General features: G+C 35.0%; 1 protein-coding gene across 3 annotated transcripts in view; it reads right to left on the reverse strand.

The window, feature by feature from the left end:
* The window catches only part of GLCE (glucuronic acid epimerase), a 95,628-nt gene that overhangs the window by 5,275 nt on the left and 75,688 nt on the right, over positions 1-14,665 (reverse strand). For all 3 annotated transcript variants that reach the window (XM_069458286.1, XM_069458277.1, XM_069458294.1), the window contains 2 exons: positions 8,325-8,923; positions 4,644-4,889 (listed from right to left, as the gene is read on the reverse strand). In XM_069458286.1, coding sequence (XP_069314387.1) covers positions 4,644-4,889; positions 8,325-8,910 — 832 coding nt within the window. In that variant the 5' untranslated portion in view covers positions 8,911-8,923. The remainder of the gene's footprint in view (positions 1-4,643; positions 4,890-8,324; positions 8,924-14,665) is intronic.

Genomic DNA, 14,665 nt, shown 5'->3' on the forward strand with positions numbered 1-14,665 from the left:
TGATGATAAAGTTTGAGCAGCTTGGAGAGTGTCAGCATGTTGAGTTGATCATTTAACTCTCACAACATTGGACTCTACCAGTATGGATATATTTGGCCTAAGGCTCTTAATTACTTCATTTGATGGAACAGACAATTATGGAAGTTGTATCAAGAATGGACACATCTTGATAGACTTATGCATCACATAATGCTTTGAGTGACTTTTAAAAAACTGATTTCAGAAGTAAACTTCTGTCTAAGGCCACGCCGCCCTGAAGGCGCCCGATCTCGTCTGATCTGGGAAGCTAAGCAGGGTTGGGCCCGGTCAGGCCTTGGATTTTAAAAATATTAAAAAAAAAAAAAAAAAAGTAAACTTCTAATACAGTAAAAATCCACTTTATCTGGCAAAATGTCAACATGTACTCTCTCTCTTAACTAGCATTTTTCTGCACCTATAGTGAAATGTAATCTGAAGCTCAGTACAACATTCCTGAAACACTACAGGATTCTGAATTGACCCATAAATCACTCAAGATTAAATTATATTCAGCACAGCAGACTCTCTTGAGTGCTACTTATTTTTTTCCATTACTAGGGTGATGCCTCATTCATCAGACAGTATTATTAACTATGCCATCTATTCTGGCCAGACTGGATAATAATGACCCATCTTTAGAAGTCCAGATGGGAAGAAGCTGAAGTACCTAGTTCCTCCTAGAATTCCATTCTAATTTTCACTTTATTTATACAAATTTAGTGAAATGACACAGTTCAGTGAATCACCTTATATCTTAATATAACACATCGGTCCAAAGAACTCAGTAATGAACAATGTTATGGAATGTAACCTTTTAAAATGCCACTATTAATTTTCCTAAAACCTTAATACCAGCAGAGGGGGTTACTGAGTCATATAAGAGAAGTGACAAATAAATTAGCCAACCAACAATTATAGTCTTCACAACAATCTTATGCGATAAGTCTTTTAATTCCCATCTTATAGATGTATAGATGAAGTTAAATAACCTGCCAACATCATTGAGGAGGATCTGAATGGTAGCAAATTGGATGGTGGCAAGCAGTTTGGAAATATACTAGGTAAGGTTCAGAGCTCTATTGAAAAGTAATATGCTGTCTGAAGATCCCTGCTTCAAATCTACTAATAAAAAGTTTTGGGTTTTCCACTGTTTGAAATCTATGACTCCTCCTCTCTCTGAGTAGTTATTCCCAGAAGTCACCATAATTGTTTCTTTTTGGTTTATGTAGTACATATATATGTACATTAGGCAACAAAGGATGATAAACATTTAAGAATAGTCTTGACACTGGTCTTGGCAATGATTTTTTGGATTTGATAACAAAAGCACAGGCAAAAAAAGCAAAGATAAACAAGTGGGACTAGATCAAACTAAAAAGCTTCTACACAGCAAACAATCAGCAAAATTAAAAGCAACCTATTGAATGGGAGAAAATAACTACAAACCATATTATCTGTCAGAAGTGAATATCCAAAATATGTCAGGAACTTATACAACACAACAGCAAAAAACAAAATAATTTGATTAAAAAATAGGCAAAGGATCTGAATAGACATTTTTCTGAAGAAGACATACAAATGCCCAGAAGGCACATAAGAAGGTGCTTGACATTGCTTATCACTAGGGAAATGCAAATCAAAACCACAATCAGATATCACCTCACACCTGTTGGGATGACTATCATCAAAAAGGCAAGAGATAACACGTGTTGGATGTGGAGAAAAGGGAACCCTTGTACACTGTTGGTGGAGAGGTAAACTGGCACAGCCATTATGGAAAATAGTGTGGAGATTCCTCAAAAAATTACAAATAGAACTACTGTATGATCCAGCAATCCCACTTCTAGGTATATACCCAAAGGAATGAAATCACTATCTCAGAGAGATGTCTGCACTCCCGTGTTCACTGCAGCATTATTCACAATAGCCAAGACATGGAAATAACTGTGTGTCTGGTAATGGATGAATAAAGAAAATATGGAGTATATATATTAATAGATGCACACACATACACGCACTTATAATGGATTACTCAGCCATAGCAAATTTGTCAATTATACCTCAACAGACTAGGGGAAAAAAGTTTTTAAATCAATTTTCACACACAAAAAAACTGCCATCATCTATTCATTTAATCAACAGGTTTACTATGTAAAGTGAGAAGAGGCTCTACCCAGAACCTTGAGGAACACTGAGAGAAGAATCAGTCAGAAGAGAAGCTCACAAGAAGCCTGAGAAAGAATGGCTACAGAGATAGGAGAAAATGAGGTCACAGAAATGAAATGAAAAGAGTGCTTTGAGAAAGAGAAAGCTAATTTAATTAAATAGACATAAAGTTTAAATTCATTCAATTTTAAAATTAGGAAGAAGAACAAAACGTGATTCAACAAATAAAATAATAAAAATATGCTGCAGACCCACATTATGGTTCTTTACTCCAGATGATTTTGTTCCCTTTCAGGAAAACAAACAGACAAAAAAACAAAACAAACATACAAAAAAACCTCAAGGCCAAAAATGAAAGGCTAACAGCATTCAGCCCCTGGTCCTCCAGAGCCTCACCTCAGTTAGGCCTATGCTTTTCTCTACAAGTTCCAATTTCTTCTTAACAGTGACTCTCTAAATGTATCTCCCATGAAGTCTATGTCCTCTAAAGAGCCTCATCTCTCATACCTGTGTTTCAATAAAGCAGCTTTGCCTCTTTGATCTCCTTCTCCTGCTCTGCAATAACTCCCATGCAACTCCAACTCACTTTCCTTCAGACTTCTGTAGTGTGCAGCTACAGGTTGAGCATCCCTAATCCAAAAATCTGAATGCTCCAAGATCTGAAACTTTTTGAGCATTGGCATGACACCACAGTGGAAAATTCCACACTTGACGTCATGTGACAGATTGCACATATTATTAAAAGATTGTATAAAATTACCCTTGGGCTATGTATATAAGGTGTGTATATAACATAAATAAATTTCGTGCTTAGACTTGGGTCACATCCCCAAGATCTCCTTATGTATATGCAAATGTTCCAACGTCTGGAAAAAAAAAAACCCAAAATCTAAAACACTTCTGGTCCTAAGCATTTCAGATAAGAGATATCCAACCTATACAGGCACACACAGGATATTAACAGATGCATCCCATTCCAAGCTAGCACATTTCCACCAACAGGGAGTTCCAACTTGAATAGCTGTGTCCCATCTGCAGAATGGCTGTCAAAGACAGTCGTCTCTTCCATATGCTTCAAACCACCTTAGGAAGTAGTTTAATCTCCAGCTACTGGCTACAGAATGAAGGGCAAAGGTAAGGATCTCTCACTTAGGATGCAAGGACCTATCTTTTGTATTACTCAGGCCACCCAAAAGTAAACAATTGAAATCTGTTGCTCTAAATAGGATAGAGTTCAAAAGATTGTTCTAGAAAGCTTCCCAAATACTCAAGGAGATCAAGGTGAGGGCTGCTGTTTTCTATTTTAGTCCACACAACATTACTAATTAGTGCAAAAATTAGTTTCTTGGGTACATCCAAAATCAAATGTTCTTTTGCTTAGACTAATCATTTTCTGCTTCCTGTTATTACCTCTTAGGTATCACAAGCTAAATATTCTTAAACATTCCCTTGTATCTTCTTACCCAGTCAAGCTTGTTTTACAACAATAAGCAAAGATGTTCTACGTATTGGAATGTCACAGAATGCCATGGGAGAAAAGATGTTCTAGTCACAGAATAAACATTAAAGGTCACCTATTATTTGTACTGCATTAAGTACTCATAAATCCATTACGTAAGGCCATCTAGAATGAGTAGATTCGTACTGTGTCTTTCAAGGTCTGTAAATTACACAGTTATCAATAAAGAACAAGGAGAGAATACAGAAGAGGTCTTATAACCTTTTCTCTCTTTTTATTTACCTACTGCAAGGCTGGTGGGAGGTGGGAACAAGTTCTGTTCCTGACAACATTTCCCCACAGAGAATTAAGCCTGAGGTACTAACTAAAATTATTTCATTGTCTTTTTAAGTAATGGACTCATTAATTCTCACGGATATTGATTAGTACAGAAAAATACGTTACATTCTAATTAATGAGACTGTCTTACTAAAAGGGGAAATGTTGCATAAAGTTAATTTGATTTTATTAATGAAAATGGTTTTATATGAAGTTTGAGATAATCTAGTACATTAACAAAATTCAATATGGGAAGCAGGCCTGTTGGTAATGCTATATTATCTTGAAAAAATTAAAAGCTATTGGTAAAAAATAGGTAGAGGAAAGGATGGCTCTACTGTCTCCATTAAAAAAAATTCTACCTTAATGCAAAAGCTTAAAAATTAAACTATACTGTACTGAAATATTAAAATAAACTGAGGAACTTCATTCCTATGGGGTATAGATCCTTGGAGGGAGTTAAACACTGTGCAGTAATCCAGATCTTAACATTCAGTCTATGGCTTGACTCTTCGCACAGTAAATATTCCTTTCCATAACCGTGACTTATTAGTTGCTCCTTCTTTAGAGATTACATTTGGGTGACACGATATGTTTTTTAAAGCCATATTAAAATTTTAAGGGAATATCAGGTGCCATAAATCAACATAAAGTTAGCAGACACACATAACACATAACTTACCTGGAGCAATAAACTGTTTAACGTTGGTGAATCTAGACTTATCAGCCACACTAGCCATAAAGCAGCCCTTTGGCACAGTCCAGTCGTTAGGCTTGCTGTTTTTGTCCCTGTCTTCTGCTGTTTCATACACCTCTACGTGAGGAGGTTTCTCAGTTAGATTCTTGCTGTAATGACTTAACCCATACTGTGCAATCTGGATTGGGTAGAAGTAGCCTTGAGGTCCCCATTGTGTAGATAATGGCACACCTATAAAATAGAGAAGCAAAATGAATAATCATGTCCAGACATTTACAAGCCCATTCTGAATACAATCCTCACTGTTTTACTTCTGGTGAATGTTATAGGGTTATCAGGAACTTTTGAGCTTTCTTATCGAATTGCTTTCATAATTACAAGAGACTAATACCAAATTAACCAGATATGAAAAACAAAATTAAATATTCACTCATTCTCATTCATTATTTGTTAATAGAGAGAAATGCAGTGTTATAAATTACTTTTAAAGGACTGCCTTTTGCTCACAGCTACAGATGTCATGTTTTATAACCTGCTTCATACACGCAAATTTTGCACAACTTACATGCACATAGATAACATCACCACAGTTTTATTTTAAATATTAATTCTGCTATTTTCTTAAATATTTATACTTAACAATCAAGTTAACTACACACTCATTTCTCCCTCCAATGTCAAGGTGTGGTCTAAAAACCTAAGTATATCATCTGATGGTTAAAGTATTTGTTTAAGAAGCCAGTTAGGACTAGGTACCTTAAAATATAAACACAGCTTGAAATTCTTTTTCACATCCTTCCTGTCAAATTATAATCTTTAAGAACAAGGAGTAGTTTTAAAAAACGAATTAAAGTTGCATATTTAACCATAGTTTCTTGAAATAATTCATTAATGGATTATCTTTTGTAAGTTTCTAAGCACAACTTTTAAATGTTTGGTATTAGTGTTTATTTCAGTAATTTCCTACGTGGGAACTAATATACTGAACTGCACACAGTATTGTATTGTTGAATCATCTGCAGGTTGAGAGAGAAACTTCTATCTGTAGTTCTAACATAAATTAACAAGCATCTGATGGGCACAGTAGAGACTGGGGACCTACAAAATTGCATGCATTTTGATATAGTTTGAAAACAATGTTTAAGGAATTAGGGACTATATAGGCTAAGAGACCTAGGCCACAGATAAGCTTTTTAACATCTATATCTTTCCTCTGCCAAACTCTTGATCTGTCTTGCCAAACTGCTTTCTAAATGGTGGAACCTACTTAGGCTTAGCAGTAGCAGTAGCAGAGTGTGAGTTTCTCTTGTCACCCAGCTCTTGCCCTCATGGAACATTGCTCTTTAAGCTATTGTTTACAAAGGAATACCATCATTTTCTTTCTTTAACAATTAGTGAGGTCAAATATCAAGGGGGGATTCCCCCCCCTCTACAAACTCAAATAGAATTACTATCACTTAATAAAAGGTAGGTTTATATAATCTTATTAGAGATGGGTGACAACTATAATAATGTTCAACTGGCATAAGAATTGAGACTGATCAATGAAACAGAATAGTAGCCCAGAAACACACTCTAGTACTCATAAGAATTTAGTATAAAGACGGCATCATGAGTCAGTGGAGAAAAGAGGAGATTATTCAATACGTGGAGGAAAAAAATCTAAAATTAGACCCTGCCCTTGTACCATCTGCCAAAATATAAATCAATTTAACTGAACTAAAAAAGTTAACGTAAAAAAATGAAACCATAAAACTATTAGAGAAACTACAAGTGAAAAGCTGATTATCTGGCAAATGTCTAAGCGTAAACCAAAGAAGTACAAAGCTCCAAAAGATCCCACAAGTTTAGTAAATAGAACTAAAAACTTCCAAAACAAACCATAAGTAAAATTAAAAAGACAACCAAACTGAAAGAAAATATTTTTAACAAATGTGAGTGTCGCTACCTTTAATATATGAGTTTGCACAAACACATTTTAAAAAAACTCTACTAATAACATTAGAAAAAGGGGGAAAGAATATAAAGACATGGTTAAAAGCATATGAAAAAGATATTTAACCTCACTAGATATTCCTTTGTCAACAACAGATTAAAGTTCCCTGATGGCAAGAGTTGAGTGACAAGAGAATCCTCATACTGTGCTACTGGAAACATGAATAGCTTCCACCTTTTTAGAAAGCAGTTTGGCAAGACAGATCAAGAGTTTGGCAGTTTATTTGACACAACAGCTAATTAAAATTAAAATAGCAAATGAAGATTAACAGTGAGTATCTGTAACATTATTTATAATAGCAGAAAAAATGAAAATGACCTAAGTGTCCAACAAAAGAGAAGGGTCCCATTTATTATATATGTATATCATGGCACATTCTTACCACAAATATCAGTCATTAAAATGTTCAACAAATAGTCAATCACAAGGGGAAATAATCATAATATGGTAGGTGAAAACAGTAGAATACAAAATCAGTATGATCTCAATTTGTTTAAAAAATGTTTATCTACAAAAACAAAAACATCAGGAAAAAACACATCAAAATATTAACAGTGTTTTACAGGTGCTTTATCTTTAGAATCCAAGTACCCATTAATTTAAAAATTTTTAAAAGTCACTAAAAAAAAATATGACCATGGATATCTTTGAAATTGCTAACAAACTATTTCCCTCCTGAATCACTTTATAATAAATATCATTACAACTACATTAAAATATATATCCAGGAACAAAGACCTCTATAGAATGTACAAAAATGATAATGATATCTTGAGGTGGTGAGAATATAGGTGAATTTGGCCCCCTTTCCTCTTCTAAACATCTGGTAAAGATATTATAAAACATCTACAGGCCACCAAATGAGCACAAACTTTTTTTCAAAGCAAAAATATATATTAAGTTAGTTAAAAGCTTTTTTCAACACAGATTTTAAAATATCAAGATATTAAAATCATTTTATAACAAAACAAGGAAAATAAAACCCAAACTGAGCAATCTCAAAACATATTAAACTCTTTCCCCTATTTAAATTTGGCTTTCTGGTTTGAAAAGCAAATTCCAGAGCATACTAATCATACCCATAAGGAACTGCCTCAGGTTTGTCTGTTTGTTTGTTTATTTTTGGACAAGCCTGAATGACCACTGCCTCAGGTTTTAAAGACAATTAAAGACAGCACGTAATAGGCTATAAGGGTTCAGCATAAGTTCAGAGAAAAAGTATCTATGAATTGTCTTGTCCTGAGGACTTAAAACTTCCTTCCAGAGATGACACCTAGACAGTCAGGTAACAAGATCACATTTGTATACTTGATGGGGCCACTGGATGGTCTCTTCTTTTTCCATCTCCTCTCATAGGATAGTAACTGTACATTTTAATGTAAAATTTCTGAAGATGCTGTGCCTAGACCTTACTGGTGAGAATTTTAGATTCTGATGCAGGTTAATGGAATAATCGTATTTGTTCAGGTATCATCTTGTTGCAGCCTTTAAATGATAAAATTTAGAAAGTTGCCCTACGTTCATACTTACTCTGTTCCTCACTACTAAGTCCGAGTGATGAAAGGTCTCTTGACAATAAGCTACGTGTACCTGCTCTATAATTAACATCTATACTTATTCCTTAACATAATCAGGCTTGAAAAATGCAAGTGAAGCAGAGAGATACCAACCTTCAACCCCACTTATGCACTTGACTCTGTCTCTGACTTCCACATTGTAGCCTTCAAAGGACATAAAGACACCGTCAGGATGATAAGGGGCTCTCTGTGCATAAACTTTGGAATAGCTATGAGAGAATTCAAACCGATCGTAGCCATCATACTGAACCACCTTTCCGTAAACATCAAAATATTTCTCTACCCAAGTGAATGGAAGAAAGACTTCATTCCCCTCTCGTCTCCCTTTAATTGTGTGTTCATCATTTATGAGACAGTCAATTTCCTCATATTTGAGCCCTAACACCTTGCTTCCCCCATTGCTACCGAAGCCCCCAACGACAGGGGGTGCTTTCTGCTGTTCCTGAGGGAATGCCTCCTCAGACTGTTGTTTGGCCATGTGGTTCACATAGTTGTTACTCTCAGACGCTGCTGGTCTTTTTTCTAATCCATCCACTCTGAAGCCATTACTCAAGTGCCGTGGAAATTGGATCGCTTTGTCGCTGGAACACTTATTCCACAAAAGTACTGTGACCAAAGTGAAGAGTGCGCAGATGATAATCAAAGTCTTATAGTTGACCCGAGCTGCCAAGCAACGCATATTCAGATCATACCTATGAAGGCAAGAAGAAAAATTCATGCAAAGATGTACCACTGATATTTCATAGGATAGAGTTTTATTTTTTAAATGTTGAACAATCGAACGTTAGGACAATTTTATTAATTGCATGTAATCTGATCAGATTTAAAATTACTAACTCAAACTTTTCAGCACAAAGAAAAGGTAAGAGGCACTCCCCTCTTTTAATAAAATGCTCAATTAACATAATCCTCTAAAACAGAGATGCCCAAATTTTCTTAGTTTGGGGCTCCCTTGGTATCTCAGTAATTTTTCACAATGCCCTCTAGGCCAAAAAAAATATCATACAGAGTATCCCTTCTCTGAAATGCTTGGGACCAGAAGTGTCTTAGATTTTAGATTTTTTCAGATTTTGGAATATTTGCATTATATTTAACATTCAGTACTCCAAATTTGAAAATTCAAAATCTGATATTCTACAATGAGTATTTCCTTTGAATGTCAGGTTGGCACTCAAAAAATTTTGGATTTTGAATTTCAGACTTTTGAATTTGGGATGCTCAACCTGTAGTTCCATTTATTACGTAGTTAGGGCCAAACAACTTAAGCATTTATGCCCTAACACCTCAGAAGCTTTCTGAAAAACATAACAGATCTTTTCAAGAAAAACATCGACATCCATGTTTCCAAATCCAACAGTGAATTTTTAGTGCTTATCCTAATTGACCAAAGCAGCATAAAATAGGCAATGACTCTTTCCTTCTTGAAACATTTCCCTCCCGTGGTTTCCAGGGCACCATGCTCTTGGGTTCTCCCTACATCCCACTGGCTGTTCTTCCTGAGTCTTCTTTGAGCCTTCTTTCTTATGTCCCTGATTCTTAAATGTTGGAGTGCCTTAGGATCCTAGTCCTCAGACCTCTTCTTTATCTCTATTCACTCCTGAATCATCGCATCCAATCGCATGCCTTTAAATATGAGATATATATATATATATATATATATATATATATATGCTATCTCTAAATTCTATTGCCAGGCCATACCTTTCTTCTGACTGCAGATACATATACTCAAGTAATTGACATCTTTACTTGGAGGTAAAATAGAATTCTGAAATAACATCAAAAATGTAACTTCTAATCTTTCCCTTAAACCTATCCCTCCCTCCCCATCGTTCAGACTAAAAATCTTGACTCTTCTTCTCTCGCTCACCTCACATCCAATCAGTCAGGAAATCCTGGCTCTACCTTCAGATTATACCCAGAAGCCAACCTCTTTTCACCAACTCCACTGTTACTATCATGTCAGAACCACTGTCATGTTTCACCTGGAACAGGGCAGTGATATCCAAACTGGTCTCTCTGTTTCTCCCGGTGGCCTGCTACTCCACTCCCAAGTCTCTTCTCAACACAGTAGTCAGAATGATACTCCTGAATTTAAGCCAGATCATGTCATTCTAATTCTGATGGTAAGAAAACTTAGTAGCTGTTGCCCCTGTTTGCCATATGGTGTACCTGCCAGTTGTGATCGCAATGCATGTAGTCCTGGGTCACCTGCTGCTGGGATTATTGGGAAATTATGGATTAGTTTTATGTACAATGTATGAAATATTTCAGCCTGTTGAGAGTAAAGGGAGTAGTCTAATTGCTGTTTGCCCCAGTAGCTCTGTAATTTTTTTGTATGGTGTGAATACACAACTACATTTTGTTTGTAATCCCCCTTTCTCTTTTTCTCCTCAATAACCCTTTTGGCAGCAATGAGATTAAAAAAAGATTTAAAAGAAACCCAAGTGAAAATGCTCAATGAAAAATTAAATGCTGAATTTTTATTTCTCAAGAAAGTTGATGGTGAATGTGTAATTAACTCATTTCTTTTAATTCCAAGGGAAGGTAAACTTTGAGTCCTTCATTGTCTGAAAACAACTGTATTCTGCTTTCACTCTTGATTAATAGTTTGGCAGGATGTAGAATTCTTGGTTGCATATTATCATCTTTCTAAATGTCATAGACAATGTTGTTTTAAAGCATTAAGGGTTATTTATGAGAGGTTTGATTTCAGTCTGATACTTGTTACTATGTGTGTGACTTCTTTCTGGTTCCTTTTTATCCTAGGAATTCTGTAGTTTTGAAAACATGTATCATGGTATGACGTCTGATTCTCTATTTCAGCACTTGGCATCCTTTTCAATATGAAAAGTTGTGTCTTCCCATTCTTGTTTAATGGATATAGTATCTTCTTCGATCTCTGAGTATATTAAATTTATTTTTCTTGGTAAAGTTTTTTCTGATTAGTTCTATTTTCTCTACTGGCAATTTTTCTGGTTATTGATTTAGTCTTTCATGCCATTAGTTTTCCTCACATGCCTGGTGATCTTTGGTTACCTCTGTTATGGTGAAGATGATCTGGTTTTGGCTAGATTGCTCTTTTGAAGGGGATAAAAGAGGGAGCTCTGTGGTGAGTGGGTGGGGAGCCAACAGACTTTCTAAATGCTAGAATGAAGATGGCTTCTTCTCTTTTGTTCTGGGAACATAACATGTAAGTTAGAAGACTTAGATTTTTCCCAATTTTTCTAAAGAAAATCTACATGGCGTTTTGCCTGGGATTCTTGCCAGCTATCTGTAGGCCAAGAGTAGGGTTGAAAGAGGTATGGGGAGGTGAGGAGAGGGAACAGCTGGGCCTTCTGGTACCCAAATAGGGGTCTAGAAATTTGTTCAACTATCATCCTTTGGTAGTCCTCCTATTTACTGTTACTGGTTTCTTCATTTCTCATTTCTAACATTTTCTTTCAAAGGGCATCAGGAAGGCAAAGATTTGGGTTTGGTTTATCTTGAAAATTGTATACAGATTTTAAGAGTTGGAAACTCAATAATACCATTTTATCATCTGCATTATTACTATGAGAAAATGTGTTGAATGCTAAAACACCGAAGTGTGGTACAAGCAAATGTTCAGAAGTCATTTTTTTATAAATTGATGATTTCCTTATATTATAGTGGAGGTAAACTGGTAACACTTAATGGCACTGATTTTTAAAAAATCCTTCATTAAAAATACTTATATGTCAACATCTGAATAATCTGTCAGCTATGCTTAACATTTTGACCAATTAAAAAGAAAATAAGGCCAGGCATGGTGGCTCAAGCCTGTAATCCCAGCACTTTGGGAGGCTGAGGCAGGAGGATAGCTTGAGGCGTTCAAGATCAAGCCTGGGCAATATAGCGAGATCCTGCCTCTGAAGAAAAAACAAAAATATTTAACCGGGCATGGTGTTTGTAGTCCTAGCTACTCAGGAAGCTGAGGCAGGAGGATCATTTGAGCCCAGGAGTTTGAGGTTACAGTGAGCTATGATTGCATCACTATACTCCAGTCTGGGCAACAGAGCAAGACTCTGTATCTAAAAAGAAAAAAAATTAACTAATTAAAAAATTAAAATATAAGAAGGTAAAAAATAAAATAAAGCTTTCTGTCTTATATTTGAGAAATGTCCTTCCTCCACAACTCAAATGACAGTAAGCCTGCTTATAGAACAAGGCTACCATTATGAGGCATATGATAAAAAAAATAGAGAAAAATCAAAATAAAAGCTTTCAATAATCCCTGTGCCCAGATTTTGTTATCCGATACCATTCCTTACTAATAGCAATCAGGGCTTCTTAGAGAAATGCATTACCAGGTCTGGAGCTGAGACATCTTGCCATGCCAGAAAACAAAGAATTTTCAAATATCAATGGGATCATAATTTAGGGAGTAAAAAAAGCAGTAGGAGATAGATAAAATTGGAAAAATACTAATAACCGCTAAAGCTGAGAGACACAAGTATATTAGGAGTACACTATAGTATCCTCTATAGTTTTATGTCTATACATTTCCATAATTAAAAATACAGTGTCATAGCAAAAAGATAGGAATCAGCCTGGAATGCCTTCTTCCCTATTAGTCAAAGTTGTAAGAACTATGACTGAAATTGACTGAGACTCACTGAATCAATAAAGATCCATGAATCTACAATGATATTCAAAAATGAGAAAACCAGAAAAAAAAAAAAAAAACCTTGCATATTCTGACCTGGTGAAAATTGGTAACTAAATTAGTAAATAAATTTATCTTGCTTTTACAGGAGCAACATTGTATTTCAGAATGTAGCCCCACCAGGCCATAAAGTACTCTATTTTACAGAAGGCCATCTAATAATATAGAAGAAATAAATAAAAATCAGAAAATTAACATTATGCAATCCCTCATGAAACTACTGGTTCAGGCAAGTATTATATTCAGGTAAATATTTGCCATGACCCAGAGATTCTTACTGTGCAAAGTAACACCAAACATATGATTTTCTATTCGAAAGGAGAAAAAAACAACATTCTACAGTGAAGGAAGCAGATAGTCAACGTCAGTCTCATTAGTGGTCACTCATCTGGAAACTCTGTCTCCTGGCAAGTTATAACAAAAAATATTAATACATAACCTATCATATATTCCAGCCAAAAATGTTTAACTTGGATCTCACAGACATTAAGATTTAACTTCTAGTTAACAGGAAATACAAGGCATAGAGGAAAAAGTTAAATTAGGAAGCAACCAGACACATCTAGAAGGTAAGATATCCTGTGGGATAGTTGGTCTTACCGCCTCAATTAAATTAGTGACATGAAAAGAAAAAGGAGAAAAGAAGACTGGGTTCTGGGTTCTTTTTTTCTTTCTTTCTTTTAAGAGACTTAGGGATGTAACAACCAGATGTGAACCTTGGTCCTAGACTGGGAAATTTGATGTTGGACTTGGTAAGAAGGAAAAATACTGACATGAAGATTGTTAACTGAAAAAAAGAGGTTACAAAACAGCACATTTAATAAGATCTCATTGTAGTAAATAATGCATATATAGGTCTTTATTTTCTAATTTCCCACGATCACATTTACTGGTTTCTCTAACCATAAAAATGGAAAATTAAAAAGGGCAAAGTCAATTTTGTTAAAATATTGAAAGAGAAATGTAAGTCTTAAGTTAAAAATGTCTAGAAATATGTAGTTTTCAAAACAGGCACTAACTGTTTTTGGGAAGGGGGATGGAAGGGGAGATGGAAGGAGGATGGAAAGAAAGAAATCACTGAGTGCTGACGAGCAGTATTAACTAAGAAATAGGTTATCTAAAGGTAAGCTCAATAATTTATTATATATAATGTTGCCAAATTATACAAAAGTGACCATAGAAACTTTCAAATTTCAAAAAGTGGCATTAACATTTTGCTAGCTATGATGATAGTAACTTTTAAAGCTAAAACCAGAGTTTTCTATTGAGTGGTGATAAGCTTCCTACTTATTTTAAAGCTTTTGCCACATCCAAGAACTAGATTAATCTTTCAGGTAGAACAAACTAACAAAAACCCATAAAATCAAGAACCTTGAAATCTCACCTACTGCTGACCTTAGAGATTTGTTTCATTAGAAACATAATCCAATAGAAACTGGTTTTCATAATTTTGGAGATCTAAAACAGAAAATAACATTCAGTAAGCATCATAAAGAAACTGGAATAACTTCTTTGCAGAAATAGTTAAAAAATTAGAGAAAGTAAAATATAACTTAGTTTTCTTTTGGGAGAGCAAACTGTTCTATTCTAAAACGATGTGCAAGTCAAATAACTTTTCTGTGATCCCTTACTTTTCAGATTCATTTTCCTAAGTAATATTTCAAGTGACTATTAGAGTAATTCAGTAAACATCAGGAACTAGGGATATCACCATGAGTTTTCAAAATACAAAGGTTATATTTCAGTA

This window comes from Eulemur rufifrons, chromosome 2 (assembly GCF_041146395.1).
Source record: "Eulemur rufifrons isolate Redbay chromosome 2, OSU_ERuf_1, whole genome shotgun sequence".
In the NCBI taxonomy this organism is placed as follows: domain Eukaryota; kingdom Metazoa; phylum Chordata; class Mammalia; order Primates; family Lemuridae; genus Eulemur; species Eulemur rufifrons.